Genomic DNA, 19687 nt, shown 5'->3' with positions numbered 1-19687 from the left:
CAACAACTTCTTTTTTGTTTTTTTATATATTCTATTTTTATTATTATTATTATTATTATTATTATTATTATTATTGTATATCATGTTCTTAACTTAACATATGGATTGTGGGATGGGTTTGAGGTCTGGGCTGGGGTTGGGATTGGGATGGGGGGATTGGGGGGGGGTCCTCTTATTTTTTTTGTATTTTTAATTTATTCTATATTATTTTTATGTTTGTTTGTGTTACAATGTCATTGTATGAAACGCACTTTACAAATAAAGTCTTTTTGATTGATTGAGAGTAACCACTTAAAGGTGACATATCACGCTTTTTTCATCAAAGTATATTGCACTTTGAAATCAGATTTTGGCATGCCTCTCCAGCACGTTGATCTAATGTTTACATGTTGGCTGAATATACACGTCTGCTCACAACTGCTCACAGACCCGCGTTACTTCAACCCTCTGAATCTGATCCAGAATCTGACCCTGACGGAGAGGCGCCTGCAGCAGGACCTTTCTGAACCATTGGTCACAGATTTAGTGTTTCTTGTTGCTTTATTTATCAGTATGTAGACGTGTGTCTTGGTACACAGCTACGAACATGTAGCTATGTGGCTATGCTAACTAGCGCTAGCACTTATCCATGATAAATAAAAATCATCCACTAGATCTTCAAATCTGCAGACGTGGGGAGTAAAGCCGACTTCTGCCAGAAAGGCAGCAGGACCTTTCTGAACGATTGGTCACAGATTTAGTGTTTCTTGTTGTTTTATTTGTCAGTATGTCTACATGTTTCTTGGTACACAGCTACAGCTACGACATGTAGCTATGTGGCTATGCTAACTAGCGCTAGCACTTTTACATGAAAAATAAAAATCATCCACTAGATCTTCAAATCTGCAGACGTGGGGAGTAAAACCGACCTTTGTGTTTATTAGGACAGCCTACAGTACAACTAGAATGCCTCCCTCCTAAGCTCCTTGATACCACCATAGACTGTATAAAATAGGTTAGCACACGTGTGCTGGTAATGAAAAACGGAGGGGGGATTCAGTATTATTTTATACAGTCTATGGGCTGAACAAGCTCCGAGCTCTGACTCTGTGACAGACCGGATATTGTTGTGACGTAACAAAAACACGGAATGGCTCGTTTCACACACATTTACAGAAAGGTGGAGAAATCAGAACAGGGGCAGAATGGATTTTTTTCATTCTCGGGGGGGTTTGTAGACATGCCAGGGAAACATATTTCAGGTAGAGAACAACTAAAAAGTCGATTTTGCATGATATGTCACCTTTAAAACCTCTGACTTGTTTAGCATGATGGTTAATGTTAAATCAGCGTGAAAGGCGGAGACTCACCCGTTGATATCAGTACTTCCTTGCTTGCTAGTTTCCCTCTGAGTGTCTGTTTTAGTTGAACTCAAAGCTAGCTGTTGTTGTTTTGGAGCTGAGGCATCCACGGCATCTTGCCACGAGCATTGCAGAGCTATGTTTAATTTGCAAATGCTTCTTCAAACTTGAAATAGAGGTCTAGCTTCTGTCCTCCAGGCACATCTTACATTTCACCTTGATGTTGTTCTTGGTCCTTTTTCTCAACAAAAAAAATAAACGCTGTCTACTCTGCCATCTCACTCAAGCACTAGTTGAATTAGCTCGCTACGCATGCACACTGACACACCTGACTCAGTGCAAATACATCAGGGATTTTCTTTTCTGCGGTGACAATATGTTTGTTTTTTTCTCTGCAACAGATTACTTTAACTTCAGAACGACTTCTCCATTACAGCAGAAAAGTCGTCTGATTTACTTTGTAACGTGTGACTCCAGCACTGTCAGTGACACATGAACAAGAATTCTGTGTGTTTGTGCAAATTGTCTAACAATATGCATCTTGTTTCCTCCTAGTGTACAAAATCACTGTTGAAGATTTAGCCGAGTCTTTTACCACGGACGTTTACACCGCACGGATCGTTCAAGTCATTAAAGAAGGTGTGTTTGAATTTCTCTTAACCTTAAAGTTCATTTTCCATTTATCTCCACGTGTTTTTATTAGACAGACAGGAAACTCTAGAAAGACATATATATGAGGGGGTTAGGAGTACTTAATGCCACACATGCAGTGTTTCAATCTCACTAAGATGTAATGTTAGACAAGAGGGGATTTAGAGCTCAGTGAGGATGTAAAGTAAAGTTGTTCACAACGAAAATAGCAGCAACATTTCTCCACATTTAGCTCCAAAACTTCATAAAAACACAGTTTGAATTTTCAAAAGTTACTTTTTTTATCACATTTAGAGCAAAGTGTTTGATCTTTTTCCAGTTTATTTTTGTTGTGACAAATATATTGAAGTTAAAAGCAGTATTAAATATAAATGTGAGATATAAATCTAAATATTAAATGTTTAATCAAGATGTTAAATATAAATGTTAAATGTTGCTCTACAAACCTAAATGTTTAGCTAATTTGTATATTCACTATGCCGCCTAGCAGAAGTACCAAAATAAAAGCTTCATAAAGCGATTTATATTTAACATTCAAAATTTAGATTTAACATTTAGATTTAACATTTAGATTTTATTATTATTACAGTCAGTCATAGGAAACGCAACAAAATCACAAAAACATCTGCTAATTCATCCAATTTGATACATATTCCTTGTCTAGCTCTCCCTCCTGCTCCTCACTCACCCAGATCTTCTCATCACCTGAAACTGGCACTGTTTAATACTCGATCTCTAAACAAAAAAACCCAAATTCTCCATGACTTCATAACTGACACCAACCTGGATCTCCTCTGCATCACCGAAACCTGGCACAAACCCTTGGACTATTTCCTACTAAACCAGACTGCACCCCCCGGATTCTCATACATCGACAAACCCCGTCCTGACGGGCGGGGGGGTGGTGTTGCTGCTGTTTACAGGATGGACATCAAGACAACCACCATCTCCATTCCTCCAGCCCCTTCCTTTGAACACATTGCTTTTAAACTCTCCGGTTTCACTTCCCCAGTCATTGCTCTGATCTATCGCCCCCCCAAGCTGAATACCTCATTTCTTACGGACTTTGCAGATTTTCTAACACATCTACTTACCATCACATCTGCCATTCTTCTCCTCGGTGATTTTAACTTCCATATCGATGACACCCACTGCAAATCTGCCAATGAATTTATGGACCTGCTTCACTGCTTTGACTTCACCCAACATGTAAACTTTCCCACCCACAGCCATGGACACACCCTGGATTTAGTCTGCTTTACTGGTCTTCAACTTCATCACCTGGAAAGTCATAACCTCTACATCTCAGATCATCTGGCTGTAACCATGGACATTGATATCCCTCTTCCAGCCCCTAAACAAAAACGCATTATCACCTTTAGAAATATTAAATCAATCTCCCCCTCAGCTCTCTCTGCCTCAATCACCAGTCTCTCCACTGCCTCCCCATTGTTCCTGTCTGACAGTCCCTCAGAACTCTTATCCCACTACAATGATACACTCTCCCACTGTCTCAATCAGTTAGCCCCCATCAAAACTAAAACCGTCTCCTTTACTCACTCTGCCCCTTGGTACACCCCCGAACTCCGTACAATGAAATCCCGTAAACGCCAGCTCGAAAGACTATGCAAGAAATCCGGTTTAACAGTTCATCACCAAGCATACTCAGACTACCTACAACAATACAGTGAAGATCTCAACTCAGCCCGGTCCACATACTATTCCCACCTAATCCACTCTGGCTCCTCCAAACCCAAGACTCTCTTCTCCACAATAAACAAACTCCTTCAACCCAGTGACAACATCTCCTCATCCTTCACAGTTGATAAATGCAATGAATTTCTGTCCTTCTTCCAGACTAAAATTGACACAATTTATAACAGTTTTACCACTCTCCCTGCCATCCACACTGCCATCCCTGACTCTCCTTGTCTTAACACCCAGCCACTGTCTCACTTCACCCCCATAACTCCGACTGAACTGTCTTCCATCACTGCAGGCATTAAAAATTCAACATGTATTCTCGACCCCATCCCAACCAACCTGGTTAAAAACTGTCTCCCAGCTGTTTCCACCGTCATAACGAAAATCATCAACTCCTCCCTCAATTCTGGTTCAGTCCCCAAAAATCTCAAACTTGTAGCCATTACCCCCATTCTGAAAAAACCTGGACTCCAACCTGACAATATAAGTAACTTTCGGCCCATCTCCAACCTTCCCTTTATTTCAAAAATCCTGGAACGTGTTGTCGCCCTTCAAATCAAGTCCCACCTCACCAATAACATTCATTTTGAACCATTTCAATCCGGCTTCCGTCCCCAGCACAGCACAGAAACAGCACTCCTCAAAATCACAAATGACCTTTTCCTGTCCTCCGATTCTGGCCACCTCAACATCCTCATCCTCCTCGATCTCACTGCTGCATTTGACACAATAAACCACACTATTCTTCTCTTCCGGCTAGAGCACACTATCAACATCACTGGAACTGCACTATCCTGGCTGACATCCTACCTCACTGACCGTCAACAGTTCATGTATACCAACAACTGCACCTCTAACATTGCTCCTCTGGCTCAAGGCGTCCCCCAGGGTTCGGTGCTTGATCCCCTCCTGTTCATCATTTACTTGCTCCCCCTTGGTAACATCATCCGTCAACATGGCCTTCATTTTCACTGCTACGCTGATGACATCCAGCTCTATATTTCCACCAAATCCATAACCACTTTAACACACTCCACTATCACAAACTGCCTCTCTGAAATAAAAACATGGATGCATACCAACTTCCTATCACTGAACTACGACAAATCCGACCTCATAATCATCGGCCCCAAGTCCCTCACAAATCTCATTCCAAATTTCACTCTCACTTTAAATAACTCTACTCTATCTCCTGCACCTCACATCCGTAACCTTGGAATCATTTTTGACAGCAACCTTTCTTTTCAACACCACGTCACCCAGCTCACTAAAACGGCCTTCTTCCACCTCCGAAACATCGCCCGCCTCCGTCCATTCCTCTCTTTCTCTGCCGCAGAAACCCTTATCCACGCATTCATCACATCCCGTTTAGATTACTGTAACAGCATCCTGTACGGCACATCATCCAAAGTCCTCCATAAACTGCAATACATTCAAAACTCTGCTGCACGCCTCCTCACCTGCACCCGCTCCCGTGACCACATCACCCCCGTCCTCCAACATCTTCATTGGCTCCCCGTCCCCAACCGCATACAGTTTAAAATCCTCCTCCTCACCCACAAAGCCCTCCACCACCAGGCCCCTTCCTACCTCACTGACCTCCTCCACCATCACACTCCTTCCCATAACCTGCGCTCCTCACATGCCAACCTCCTGTCCCCACCTCACAGAACCAAGCACCGAACCTGGGGGGACAGAGCCTTCTCAGTAGCCGCCCCCACCCTCTGGAACTCACTCCCCTCACATATACAAAACTGCTCTGACCCTTCAGCTTTCAAATCTCTTTTAAAAACTCACCTTTTTAAGTTAGCTTTTCATTTGTGAATGTACTGTTGTGTTGTTTTGTTTGAGTTTTTGAAAAGCGCTATATAAATAAAATGTATTATTATTTATGTTTAACATTGAATTTAACATTTAGATTTTTATTTAAAATTTGGATTTAACATTTAGATTCAACATTTAACATTTAGATTAATATTTAACATTTAGATTTAGATTTAACATTTGGATTTAACATTTAGATTTAGATTTAACATTTGGATTTAACATTTAGATTTAGATTTAACATTGAATTTAACATTTAGATTTTTATTTAAAATTTGGATTTAACATTTAGATTCAACATTTAACATTTAGATTAATATTTAGATGTATATCTAATATTTATATTTAACATTTAGATCTAACATTTATATTTATATTTAACATTTGCATTTAACATTTATATTTAACATTTATATTTAACATTTGGATTTAACATTTAGATTATTATTTAACATTTAGATTTAGATTTAACGTTTGTATTTATATTTAATATTTAGATCTTACATTTAGATTAGTATATAATAATTAGATAATCAATATTTAGATTTAACATTTAGATTTAGATTTAACATTTAACATTAAGATTTAGTTTTAGCATTTAGATTTAAGAGTGATTTTTAACAAAAAAATATATTTGTCCCAACAAAATTAGATGTTAAAATATTCCTCTTAATTTGTAAAAAATGTGACTTTTCATAATGCACACAACATTTGAACATTTAGCTTAATGTGCAGAATTGTTGCTGATATTTTCAGGTTGTACAACTCTCAAACGGCGTCTCATAATCTTTGAGTTGTTAATAAATATTTCCTAAAGAGGCGATAAATGAATCACTGAGATTCTGTTTTTGGGAAAGCATATAAACTGTTGTGCATGAATTGATAGAAAATGTGTGAATGAGTGGAAAAGCATTGCTTATGAATTAAAGCTGTTTGTCTTTTATTTCATTATTTCCTCCTTCTTTATTTGAATAACAGGAACTACCGACGTGGCTCCTCTTAATATGCTGCGAACATTCCTCAGTTTTCCACACTGCAGATCAGCTTTAAGTTTGACAAGAGGAAAAAGCTACTTAATCATGGGAGCATCCAAAGATATCAAAAGACAATGGTATGTTTGCTTCTCTAGTATCTTGTGTGATGTTATGAGTTGTGTATGTTGCCCTCCTAAAACTGTCTACAAACAATCTTCTTGTTACTCTGCTTTTTATTCTTCCTACTGCTCTAATTCAAAAATGTTTGTACCAATTAAGTCCACACATCTAAGTGTTTCTGAGACTCTTTATTTCACACCAACACACCTGTTGTTTTTTTAATCTCTCTTCAGGTCTCAGTACGTACTTGGTGAAAACACCTGGGTCGAGTACTGGCCAACAGATGCCGAGTGTCAGACTGACGAACACAGACCTACCTGTGAGGGCATGAAGGACCTGTCTGATAGATACCAAACCGATGGATGCTTTCATTAAAGAAACAGGAGTCGATAAAAAGCTCTTTTTAAGTGCTTTTGTTTTGCAGTACTCCCCTAAATGTACAACTTTGTGTGGAATAAAATCAGGCGTGCAAAATTGGCCTTAGCATTGTTGATTTATTTGATTTGGTGGCCCTATCTTACACTCATGTTGCATATTGGATCCTTTTCGCTTATTGGCACATTGTTAAGACAGTAAAATGGGCAAACATCCACAGGACAACACATGCTCTTGTGCTCGTTACACAGTTAAGGAGGTTTTCAGCAGCCGTTCGTTTCCGATCCCTGTTCTGCTTTTGGTATTGGGCTGTTTCCGGGATACCAGAAAATCCGGGCATCCTCACGTACCTTTATCACTTCAATCCTACACCAGGAACTCCATCACGAGGGCTTTGATACATGCAGAAACACACATGCAAGATTCAAGATTCACTTTATTGTCATTCTTAGAGCCATATGTGTGTGTTGCAATATTCCGTGTGTACTGTTTGTTTGTTTGATGCACTTGTGTGCACACTAGGTGGCGGGTGTGTCAAACCAGGTGTTAGAAAGCATATAGGGAAGAAGACCCAATCAATGGCAGGTGAGCTGCCTACCGGGTAGCAAACAGTTTTTGACCGTTTTGTTACGTTTTGTTATCGTGTCGTCTACAATAGATGTAAGCCTGTAATTCCACAAGTTCGATTAGATGCAAGTGTGGATTGATCGGCTGTGCGTATATTGTATGTCGATGTATAATAAACCGGATGATGTCAATGCACGAGCGGACTTCATTCATTCATCCTGATGAGGAGGACGCGTCAAATGAGTCCTGGTAAAGCAGCCCATCAGTGGCTTACAGGTGTTTGTTTCGTTTGGCGAAAGCAAGCCACTACATTAAGTCAAAAACTTTGCTTCACTGGACATTGGAAGCCGAAAGGACGCTATCACGGCACAGGCGCAGATTCAGCGTTGGGCGCATTGGATTCACGCCCCATTTGGCTCTCTGGAGGATGCCGGCTATGTTGGTTCCTGCCGGAGAGGATACTGATCTTCAGGATAAACATCCGACGAGTCAGTGAACCGAACTGCTCAACTCATCGGCGCCCACCTGCCTCATGAGGTATGTGTAGCGCTACCAGCTGTATGGCCATGTTGAATGGGTGCACACAACTTTGCAAGTGAAATCCCAATGCATTGGTAGCTAAAATTGAGTTGATGAGCGCGTAATGGGACTGAACTTTCTGATCAAATGTGACTTTCTGAACATTATAGACTAAAACGTGGACATTTATGGAGAGTAAATCTGACGAGCCGGCTGCGGCTAAAGAGGTCACGGCTGCGCCTGCATAAATCTGACTAAAGACTAAAGACAATGTTACAATGTTACAATGTCATTTAGCAGATGCTTTTTATCCAAAGCGCAAACACATACGAAAACAAGAACAACACAAGCAAAGATCGAGACAAGAGGAAACAAGATCAGTAAGAGTAACAAAGTGCATCAAGTCCATATGGGTGCAGGTAATGCCAAGCAGTGTAAAGGCAATGCACAAAAATAAGTAAGGAATTTTTTTTTTTTTTTTCAAAATAAGGAACATCTACAATGAAGCAAACAAACAATTTAAGACCTTCCATTATCATCATCAACAATTAACATCCCCACAATAATGACCAAAGTACCAAGTGCTGGGTCACTCAAGAGCTGGACACAGATTCCCAGAGTAGAGCAGGACAGTGTGAGTCAACTGTAGCTGGAAGACATGATCTGCCACTGGGGACAACAGTGGAGAACAGTCTAGCTAAGTGCATAGTGCTTCCTAAAGAGCTGGGTCTTTAGCTGTCTTTTGAAAGTAGAGAGGGACTCTGCAGATCGAATGGAGTTGGCCAATTCATTCCACCATTTAGGGGCAACAGAAGAGAAGAGTCGAGCTAGTGATTTTGAGGCCTTGTGTACTGGAAGCACTAGGCGCTTTTCAGAGGCTGAGCATAGCGGGCGAGAAGGGCAGTAGACCTGGATGAGGGGTTCCAGGTAAACTGGAGCGGTTTTGGTTACTGCTTTGTAAGTCATGATTATACAAAACAAAACAACAAATAACCCCCCACCCTGACACATACTCCCTCCAGACTAACTAGATAGAATACCAAAAATGGAAAACATAAGATAAAATGCAAGTATAATAAAAATAAATAGATGAAAGCAATAATCTAAACATAGTAAGACACACCATGTTGATGCTCAGTCTAAAGACACACAGCAAACCAAGCTCTCAACATGAGACAAGAAAGGGTCTCAGATTTTTTTTAAAGATGTGAGCCTTGCCTCTCAGGGTCAGCCTAATCTTTAGTTTAAGAAAATAGAGTACACTCTTAATCCAGCTCTAATGGGTTGGTGGGGCAGAGGACCTTCAATTTAACAATATCAGCCTTCTGGCCAGCAAAGTCGTAAAAGCTAACATGTCCTTCTTGGCTGGAGAAAGAGCAGACAGAGGAGGAGGAGGAATACCTCAGACCAGAACACATTTAGAGAGGGACAGCTCCAGAACATGTGAGTGAAATGTGCTGATGTATGTTGACATGGATCACACAAAGAAGAAACGGTTCCAAATATCTTTGCCAGACGAGCTTTAGTGTAGTGAGCACGGTGTAAAATCCTACATAAAATCCTACATTGAGTCGGTCTCTTCCTGAACAGACCGAAGAGACCGACTAATGTATCAGCTACAATATCCCTTGACGTAACCAATGTGCCAACAATTTACTAGTCTTGTCTCCCTGCTCGTAGAATTTTGACCTAGAGTGTAGCATAAGTTCTGTAGTGTATTGAGACATAATTAGATCGTATTCCGCCTGTAAAAGCATCCGCTCCTTGAAAACATCAGGAAGTTTGGAAGTTGCATACTGAGAGTATAAAAGTGCTATATTCTGAGACAGACTGGCCAGTTTTTCTCTCCTAAGCTTCTTCCGTTGTGTCCCATATGAAATTATCTCCCCCCTCATAAAAGCCTTCATTGTTTCCCACAATATGGAAGCCGATACGTCTGGAGTCTTATTGACCTGAAAGAAAAAATCTAGCCGTTTTTTAACAAAGCTCACAAAGTCCTCTTCCAACAATAATTGTGTATTCAGACGCCATGGTGGTCGCACATTAACAAACAAAGTAGAAGTTTAAGGAAAAAAAGGCATGATCCGACACAAGAATTGGATCATACTTACAGCCAGATATGGATGTAAGTAACCGAGCATCTACAAAAAAATAATCGATGCAGGTAAAAATACGGTGAACATGGGAAAAAAACAAATATTCTTTAGCAGCGGCGTTAAAAAAGCGCCATGGATCCACAACACTAAACTCTCTCATAAAGGCTTTAATTGCCTTGGCTGACTTAGATTGAGTGGCTGGAGTAGAGGAAGAGCGGTCTAGCGAAGGATCTAACCAGCAATTAAAATCCCCACCGATAATGAAGTGGAACAGAGAGGGATCTGGTAACATTGAGAAGATATGTTTAAAGAAAGCTTCGTCATCCCAATTGGGAGCATATACGTTCACAAGAGCCACTTTGATGTCAAAAATCAGTCCCATGACAATGATAAATCTACCTGTGGGATCCGAAATCGTTTTGATATGAACAAAAGGAATAGCTTTATGTAACAGTATAGCCACACCTCTCGACTTACTGGAAAAAGAAGAAAGATATACATGTCCAACCCAGCCCCTCTTCAACCTGGAACTATCCATATTCCTTAGATGAGTTTCTTGCAAATAAATTATATGAGCATCAAGGTGTCGTAAATAATGTAAAATTTTACTACGTTTGATGGGATTATTCAAGCCTTTGCAATTTAAAGTAACAAATTTAATGTCTCCACCTACAGTAGGTAGCAACCTGTTAAGCTGAGCCATGTGAAAGCAGAGGCTTTAATACGTAACAAGAACAAAAACGTCCATGGCATAGAGATAAAAAGAAAGGTAAATAAATGTATAAATAGAATAAATGTAACAAATGTACACGTCTAGATAATGCAAAGCATGTGTCATCCTAACCCCCGTAAAAACCAAAAACAATCCCCCCACCCGGAAAATCAACAAACCCCCCCCTCTACCACTCCTAGCAGAAGCATCCATACAATGGTGCGTGCTCTTACCTCCCACGTCAAAACGAAACCTGTCGCTATCTGTAGCCTAAACATACTACTTGACGACCTCCAGGAATGTGTAAGTGAACTGTCCTTCACATAATATAAAAATAAACTTTTACCGTGTAACAAAAATAGGTGCCAAACACAACCAGGCACTACTCTCCTTGGAGCCAACTGTGACATCTTGAGCAGATGAATAAACCCTTAAAGAGGAAAAATAAATACGTTTCCAAAAAAGGAAATAACAATAATAGTCAGCACCTCTTTTCACTAAACCGAACTTAAATATTTACAGTCAGCATAGTCTTTACTGTACCGAAGTCCGTTTACACAGTATAGCAGCCATGAGATCAATCCTCCTCCAGAACCGAAGTCTTTTTGAGCTACTTGGTCACAAAGTCCAACGCCTGGTCCGGGTCCATGAACCGATGAGTCTGGCCGCCCGACATGGTGATGTGTAGTGTAGCAGGATATCAAAGGCTGAATTTCACTTTAGCACACGAGTGAAGCTCCTTTTTTACCCCGATGAAGGCTGCCCTCCGCTTGGCCACCGCTGCGGTAAAATCCGGAAAGATGTATAACCTTTTACCGTTGTGTTGGAGGGGGGAAGCTTCTCCGGCACAGCGTAGAATCACATTCCGGGCCTGGAATTGGGTCACCCTGATGACCATCGGCCGTGGTGGCTCTCCATCCTTCGGTTTAGCACGTAGCGTACGATGGGCCCTGTCAAGCACGGGTTTGGACTCGAGTTCCAGCAAGTCTTGCAGCTCGAACTTGGTAACGATTTCCACCCGCAGGTCATCAATCATCACTTTAATGTTACGTAGCATAGCTTCGTTATCATCGGGCTTCTCTCGGGACGCGAGCTGGGGTTGCGGCCTACCGCGGCCAGACATGGAAGACTCACTCTTAGTCCGAAGACTCATCTTTTATAGGGTAATGGTCCCAAAAAGAAGTGGCCGGTAAGAGTGCTTTGGACACTTAAAACAAGAGAATGATGGGCGGTTACAGAAAGATAGTTTAAATGCAAAGATGACACATTCCTGAGGAGCTACCGCAAAACACGTCCTACATGGTGCGCGCTCACCGGAAGTCTCCAGTTTTATTTTTTAACTAGAATTTGAGATATTGATGAACAAATAAAGCGACTTTTGTGTAAAAGTGGGCGTGGCTATTTTTTGCAAAGGAGTGTTTTTTGTGCAAAATAATTTTTTACAATCAATTCAGAACCTTAAGTAAGCCCTAGTTTGACCCCTCACAAGCTGCCGAAGGCAGAGGTTAAAACTGGAGTAGGACATCCTGAGAAAGACGCAGCAGTTAGCTTGATTTTGAAAGCACACAGTCGAACAGAGCACTCCCCCTCCTTCAGGGCAGCCTGTAGGGAGGGTGGAGGGACACGCCTCCAAACACATGAACGTGCTGTGGCAGACTACAGCTGGAGGATGACGTCACGATAGATAGCTGTGGAGAGGCGAGCGAGTGACTTTGTTATTTTCATCAAAGGAAAACATGTCTGACTCCCATGTAAATAAACCACTTATATTACCACATTAAAAGGTAATGTAATTAGTTAGAATGCACAGCATAGCCTGCATGTTAGCTTTACTTGTGTGTTTTTATCATCTGAATACAGCTAGAGTAAGTTGTTGCTGCCGGGCTAATAACTCTGGCTAGCCTGAAAGGTGGAAACAGTATTGTCAGCATTACAACTAAAGTCCATTTTGAATGTTTATTTTGATTTAGCATTTCATGATGTTTAGTTACTAGACGGCTACAGTGCCTATATATTTATTAGCGTTCACCATTGTTGACAGTCTTCATTTTCGTGTTGGAACTACAACATATTGACTGTTTTTTGTGCTTGTTAGAGCTCTCATGATGACTGCTGATTACGATCCTGAGCCAAGCACCTCAGGTCGGAGAGGACGAGGCCGGGTCGAGTGCAAGGCAGAGCCAGACGAGCGAGAGGGAGAGCAACGACCGGGGACGAGCTCCAGATCCTGGGGACAGCAACAGAAAGTTCCGCCATGCTGCACAGACAGGTTGTTGTCTGGCAGCATGGAGCACTTGGTGCAGGTCATAGAGGAGTAATACCTTGTTGCTGTATCTGGAAAATCCGTGACCCTTCCACATAGACAGTATAAAGGTTTCAGTGGGGAGTAAACTATGACATGATTACATACAATACTTGTATGGTGACCCTTTAGTTCCTTTGTATATATTTTATATTTATCTTCATGTAAAAAAATACTTGAGTGTGCTGTGTATACATTTGTTAAATAAATCTTTAAATTTACACTGGCCTTCTCTCTTCAAATTGCAAAATAATTAAATCCATATCAAGTAACATACAACATTATAAACAAATAATTGCAATATCAAAGAGTTGTTTTACATTTACTTTTATTAGAAATATATTTATTACAGAAATAAAAATAATGGCTGTTGAAGGTAAACATGTTGGCGTGGATCTTCCGGCCTCCTGGTTCTCTTCTTTGGCATCCCACAGTTGCTGTCAGCTTTCTGTGGAGGATTGTGCTCTGGAGGTCTGTGATGTACTTGTAGTCCTTACCCACCTTCATTGCGTACAGGCTCCACTTTTTTTACTTATTGTTAAATATTTTGCAATACCTGACATAGAAGAAAGAATCAGAAGTTTAGTCAAAGGTTCTCATTATCAAATTCAAATTCAAATTTGCTTTATTGGCATGAACAAAGAGATGTTATTGCCAAAGCACATAAATGCATACAATACATTATATATATTCACAACACACTACACTCACCATATATACATTAATCACACACCATATTCATTACATATTATATTCATCACATACATATCAACCATATATTACATACTTTATATGCATTAATGAACGATGGTGTCACGCATACAGCATATCTCAATGTCCTCACATGATGCGGCGCGCTCACAAAACCTTCACCCAAAATCAAACACCATGGGATGGTGCGTCCCTCAGGCTGTGACAGGCAGACACATATTTAGCAGCCAGAGGAGCTGCTGAACCTTCCCCCAGGAGAACTGACAGTTTCTCTTCTGGGGTTCATGTTGGGAAGTCTGGTACCATTTTAGTAATGTCCCTGTAGTGGGAATCTCTTAGAGAAGAGAACTTGCTGCAGTGGAGGAGGAACTGCATCTATGTCTCTATGTCCCCTGTAGAGCAGTGAGCACATACACGCTCCTCTCTGGGCAGCCATGTCTGCCTGTGTCTCCCTGTCTCTACAGCCAGCTGGTGGTCACTCAGCCTGTATTTGGTCAGGATACATCTTTGTTTTGTATCTCTGACACTGTACAGATATTCAGATAATTTATAATCACGGTTTAGGGTCAAATAACAATTCATTCTACTTTGGGTCTTAGTTTGGTTTCTCCAGTGATCTATATACAGATCTTTGGAGTGCTTCATGAGTTTAATGTGGTGGTGTTTTGGATCAGTGCTGATTGGAGTCTGGCTGATTAGCTTCCTCACCAGCTGACTAAGGGGACAGTTTTCAGGGTTCAGCTCTTGGGTTTTTAATGCTTTATATTGAAGTGAGTCTTTTGGGCTTAAATTTAGATGTGTCCAAAAATTGATTGCCCGTTTCTGAATGTTTAACAGTAATGGGAAACGTCCCAGTTCTGCTCGGCAGGCGTTATTTGGAGTTTTTCTTTGAACATTTAGGATTCTTTTACAGAATTCAGTATGGAGAGCTTCTATTGGGTGTTTGTCCCATGAGCCATGCTCCAGTCTACTGAGGGGGCCCCAGATCTCACTTCCATACAGAGCTATAGGTACAATTACACTATCAAATATTTTTGTCCAGATTCTAATTGTAATGTTAATCTTGAATAATTTGGTTTTTAATTCATAGATTGCCCTTCGTGCTTTTTCTTTAAGTGCATTTATTGCCATGTTAAAATTTCCTGATGCAGATATGTTCAGACCAAGGTAAGTATAATTCTTTGTGTGTTTAATTTGAGTGTTATTCAGGATAAAATATATTTATTTTCAAGACATCTGGGTTTTTTTTTTGAAAGATCATTATTTGTGTCTTCTTAAAATTGACCTCCAAGGCCCAGTTCTGGCAGTATTGTTCCAGGATGGTCAAGTTATGTTGGAGACCATCTCTGGTTGGAGATAACAGAATAAGGTCATCTGCATAAAGCAGGTATCTAACTTCTGTGTCTAAGAGTGTGAGGCCCGGAGCTGCTGAACCATCCAGCTGCTCTGCAAGTTCATTTATATACAGATTGAATAATGTGGGACTTAAACAGCATCCTTGCTTCACACCGCGCCCTTGAGTGAAATATTCTGTTCTTTGATTGTTGATTTTCACGGCACATTGGTTGTGCTCGTACATATATTTAATAAGATCATAAACCTTACCACCTATTCCACTTTGAAGGATTTTGAAGAAAAGTCCTTCATGCCAAATGGAATCGAAGGCTTTTTTAAAGTCAATGAAGCAAGCAAATATTTTCTCGCCCTTCTTTTGGTGGACATGTTTGTTAATTAAAGTGTGTAAGGTGTATATATGATCAGATGTTCGGTGATTTGGGAGAAAGCCAATTTGACATTTACTAAGAATATTTTTTTCTTCAACAAAAGCTTGTATCCTGGAGTTTAGGATACTACAGAATATTTTTCCCAGGTTGCTGTTGACACAGATCCCTCTGTAGTTATTAGGGTCTGTTTTGTTACCATCTTTATAGATGGGGGTGATCAGCCCCTGGTTCCAGACATCAGGAAAGCAGCCTGCAGTCAGCACCATGTTGAACAGTTTAATAATTGCAGTTTGAAATTCAGGAGTACTGTTCTTCAGCATCTCATTCTTGATGCAATCTGTGCCATGAGCCTTTTGGATTGAAGAGTTTTCAGTTTGTCTGTTAACTCTTTCTGTGTAATTGGGTAATCTAATGGGTTTTGGTTATTCTTGATGGCTGATTCAAGGTTGTCTAATTTTGTTTTAATTTCAGTTTGATTAATGTTTAGATCTTCAGGTGGGATACTTTTGTAAAGGTCGTGAAAATGTTTTCCCCAGATATCTCCATCTTGTATTGTTAATTGTTGAGGCTTTGCGGTCTCTAAACTGTTCAACATGTCCCAGAACTGACCCTGATCTACTGCATTTTCAATCTCCTCCAGTGTTTTGTTGGTGTAGTGGGATTTATTTTGTCTGATGGTCTGTTTGTACTGTTTCAGGTGCTCAGAGTATTCATGTAATAGTGTTGGGTCATGTTGGTTTCTGTGTTTCTGGTTTGATAGCTGTCTTAAGTGTTTTCTCATTTCTTTACATTCCTTATCAAACCATTGTTTTTCAGAGTGTTTTTGATTACAGCGCTGATGGTGGGGTTTCTTACTTTTTTTAAGCTTTGCATCTAATGCAGCTTTTTGGAAGATATCGTAAATTACTTCCGTGGCTTTGTTGACACCTTCAGAGTAACTGTGGTAGTGTGAACAGTTGAATGTGTTTATTGTATGTCTTATTTCAATTGAATTCAAAGCTTGTGCATTATTATCTTACAGCCCTGTGCATTTGATTTCGATCATAATAACCCTTCCTTCAGCCCCGTATGTAAACAGTTATTTCTTCTAGCCATGCAAGGAGTTGACACCACTATCACTAGTGTGTGCTTAGTGCCTACTGCAGTGTGTATTGTGCACATATGGTACATATACTGTATTTCTTATTGATATCTTGAATATTATCTCATTTTCTGAGTAAGTGATGTCAAAATGTGCTCTCTCCCTCTTTGGAGAGGAAGACTGTGCCCACAGATTATTAATACAATTATTCTGTGTATTTGATTCCTCGTTGAACACTTTTATTCATGCTTTCCTTCACCAAACCAAGCTTTTAGAGAAGCAGCTAACATTCACAGGATTTTTTTATCAGCCAAACTGTCTCTCATCTCTTTAGTCTGTATGGTGTGGTCTCAGATTGCGATTTAGCATGCAGATCACCTGAAGTGAAAGAGAATGGTTTGGATTTTATTTTGTGCGGACACTAAAAAAAAACCTTCTGCGTACGTAAATCAAAAATAGCTCCTAATAAAAAACAGAGCAGTGTTTGTACCTCCACGCAAGCAGTAGTCAAAGCAATGTTCATGTTCATGGAGTTCTTATCGGGCCTGAAAATCACCGGTCAGAGGGGGACTCCAAACACATGAAACAGTGGGGGGGTGCAAGCCTCTGCGTCCCATGTTTTAACGGTGTGGACAACAATGTTTCCTTCTCGTAGCTATGAAAACCCAGACAAGACGGCATGTAGACTTTGTACACCCCATTCATACTGATAAAGAGCAACAGAAGAGCGACCAGCTAACAGACTGTGTACAGGTCTCTATAAAGAGCTACAAGCTAACAGACTGTATACAGGTCTCTATAAAGAGCTACAAGCTAACAGACTGTATACAGGTCTGATAAAGAGCAACAGAAGAGCTACCAGCTAACAGACTGTATACAGGTCTGATAAAGAGCAACAGAAGAGCTACCAGCTAACAGACTGAATACAGGTCTCTAAACATAGCTACAAGCTGTTAGCCGGCCGCTAGCATTAGCCGAAGTTATCGCTAGCTGTCTCATAGATGAACAAAACAATGAACACAAAGACAAAAGAAATGACATGATTACCTGTCCAGTAGAAAATCAGCAACCATGGCGTCGCTTTAGAGACCCTTCAAATCCTTCAGCCGTCGCAGAAATGCAGCCAGCGTTTTTAAGTCGTCCCCTTTTCCATCACAGTCTTCCTCTTCTTGCTCTGCGTAGCGGCAGAACTTGAGGGCAGAAGTTGGGCTAAAATCGTCGGTTTCTCTCTCTCTGACATGTTTATCAGGTGTTCTGCGTTAGTGAACAGCATGTTGATGACGATCTCAGTCAGGTCACACCAAGCAGCAACCTCCAGTCTAAAAATACGAGTCAATGCGGAAGTGTTAAAAGCTGCAGTTCATCGAGGAGACAACTGAGATTTCTCATCTCAGTGTTAGATCACTTTGTGTATTCCTCCCTATCGATGTATACATTGCTTTTGGCTAGTGACTGATAAAAATGTATCAAAATAACATGTCCTACTCCACCTTTAACAATTTAAATTTTTTGCTAATAAAGTTCCAGGTACCCAAACTTAAGTAGCTGTCACAGATTTTCCTAGAGGAGTTAAATCTTTTTATGTTATTAGAGACCTTAATGAACATACTGGTGAAGAGAGTTTTGGTTAAGGAATTTATTCCCAGATTTGCCAAATATGGTCTAATTTTCCCTGACTGATGTATTGGTTCCTCGACAAGAAATAACCTCTCCCATTACTGAAAATATCTTTGAAAAAACATCAACAAAGGTTCAGGAGGAGGGAGTTCAGTGTGTAAACGACTAGCGCTGCAGAGAGAGAAGCATTCACAGAAGAGATGGGATCGAGTAGGGTCATGTGTTGGACCTCGCTGTGGCCGTTGGCCTTTCTGGTCTTGTCTCCTCTGATGTGTCAGGCTAATCAACCCCCATTGTAAGTAGAAATGAAAATCCTCAAACTCTTCAAGCTCTCAATGCCTATTCAAAATCTCTTAAAGTTTGTGGTTAATTGAATGTAACAGTCATTGACTAAGATGTTTACAGTCATTTCAGGTTTGGAAGGATAATCGTAGATTCTTTTCAAGTGGTTCAGAATTCTACAAAAAACTATATGTTGTTTTTTAATCAGAGTTACTCTTTGGTCTCTTATGTCAACTCCAAAAGAAGACCAGATTAAAACAAGAACACTTTGAAATAGCACAACTTAGAAAAGGAAACACTGTGAGAAACATAACCAAACTATTTTTTAATGTAAGAATTTGGACAGAACTAGTGTTGTAGGATACTGAGTCCTTATTGTCATCTTCATTATTGTTTGTTAAGATAAAATAAATGACCTTCAGCGGTTGAAGGTAACCTGACAAAAGTCATTCGATTGAGTATACGAAAACAGAGTTTAAGGCTTTGAGGTCAGTTTAATACAATTTTGACGGATGATGGAAATGTTCAAATCTTTGCTGCTTAGCCTAAATATGTCTATGTATATATATATATATAATATGTCTATATGTAACAGTATCTCAGGGGGTTTCTGCATCTCTAATCTTGTATTGTAATGATATTTTTTAAATGAGTAAAAGCAGCTCCTTTTCATCCATGTTTGTTCTGTTGTTTTTGTTGCAGTGCCAGTAAACTGACCTTAATGTTGAGTTTACACAGCCATGTATTGCACCAGACACAGCTACCTAATGAAACCGAAATGATGAAACGTCTTCCCGAACTAGTGCTGGCCATTAGTCAAAATAATCAATACATTACTTATTGTGGGTACAGTCCATCCTGGAACTCATCATCCTGACGCTATTTCCCAAAAATCATCAATGTGTTCACCAATTAACAGCACATTTCCTTTCTTGTGCTTTTATTTACAACTATGCACATAAATCTTATGAGTCCTTACTTTTTGTAGTTTAAAATATACACAAGAATAACATCTGTATGATTTATAAATAAATGTAATTAGATTATGTGAGCATGTTTACTTAATGCAACCGCTGCAAGAGACAGTT

At 40.1% G+C, this 19687-nt stretch overlaps 2 protein-coding genes across 2 annotated transcripts in view; both read left to right on the top strand.

Moving 5' to 3' along the window:
• Positions 1–7090, top strand: part of LOC117816013 (complement C3-like) — a 35410-nt gene extending 28320 nt beyond the window's left edge. The window contains exons 31-33 of the mRNA XM_034688064.1: positions 1896–1979; positions 6498–6630; positions 6847–7090. Of these exons, the coding sequence (XP_034543955.1) occupies positions 1896–1979; positions 6498–6630; positions 6847–6988 (359 nt within the window). The 3' untranslated portion in view covers positions 6989–7090. The remainder of the gene's footprint in view (positions 1–1895; positions 1980–6497; positions 6631–6846) is intronic.
• Positions 7091–7587: 497 nt separating this feature from the next.
• The window catches only part of LOC117816012 (complement C3-like), a 44943-nt gene continuing 32843 nt past the window's right edge, over positions 7588–19687 (top strand). Inside the window, exon 1 of the mRNA XM_034688063.1 lies at positions 7588–8092. Within this exon, the coding sequence (XP_034543954.1) occupies positions 8088–8092 (5 nt within the window). The 5' untranslated portion in view covers positions 7588–8087. The remainder of the gene's footprint in view (positions 8093–19687) is intronic.

Source organism: Notolabrus celidotus, chromosome 7, assembly GCF_009762535.1.
Source record: "Notolabrus celidotus isolate fNotCel1 chromosome 7, fNotCel1.pri, whole genome shotgun sequence".
NCBI lineage: Eukaryota > Metazoa > Chordata > Actinopteri > Labriformes > Labridae > Notolabrus > Notolabrus celidotus.
This window is presented reverse-complemented; position numbering and strand designations above follow the sequence as displayed.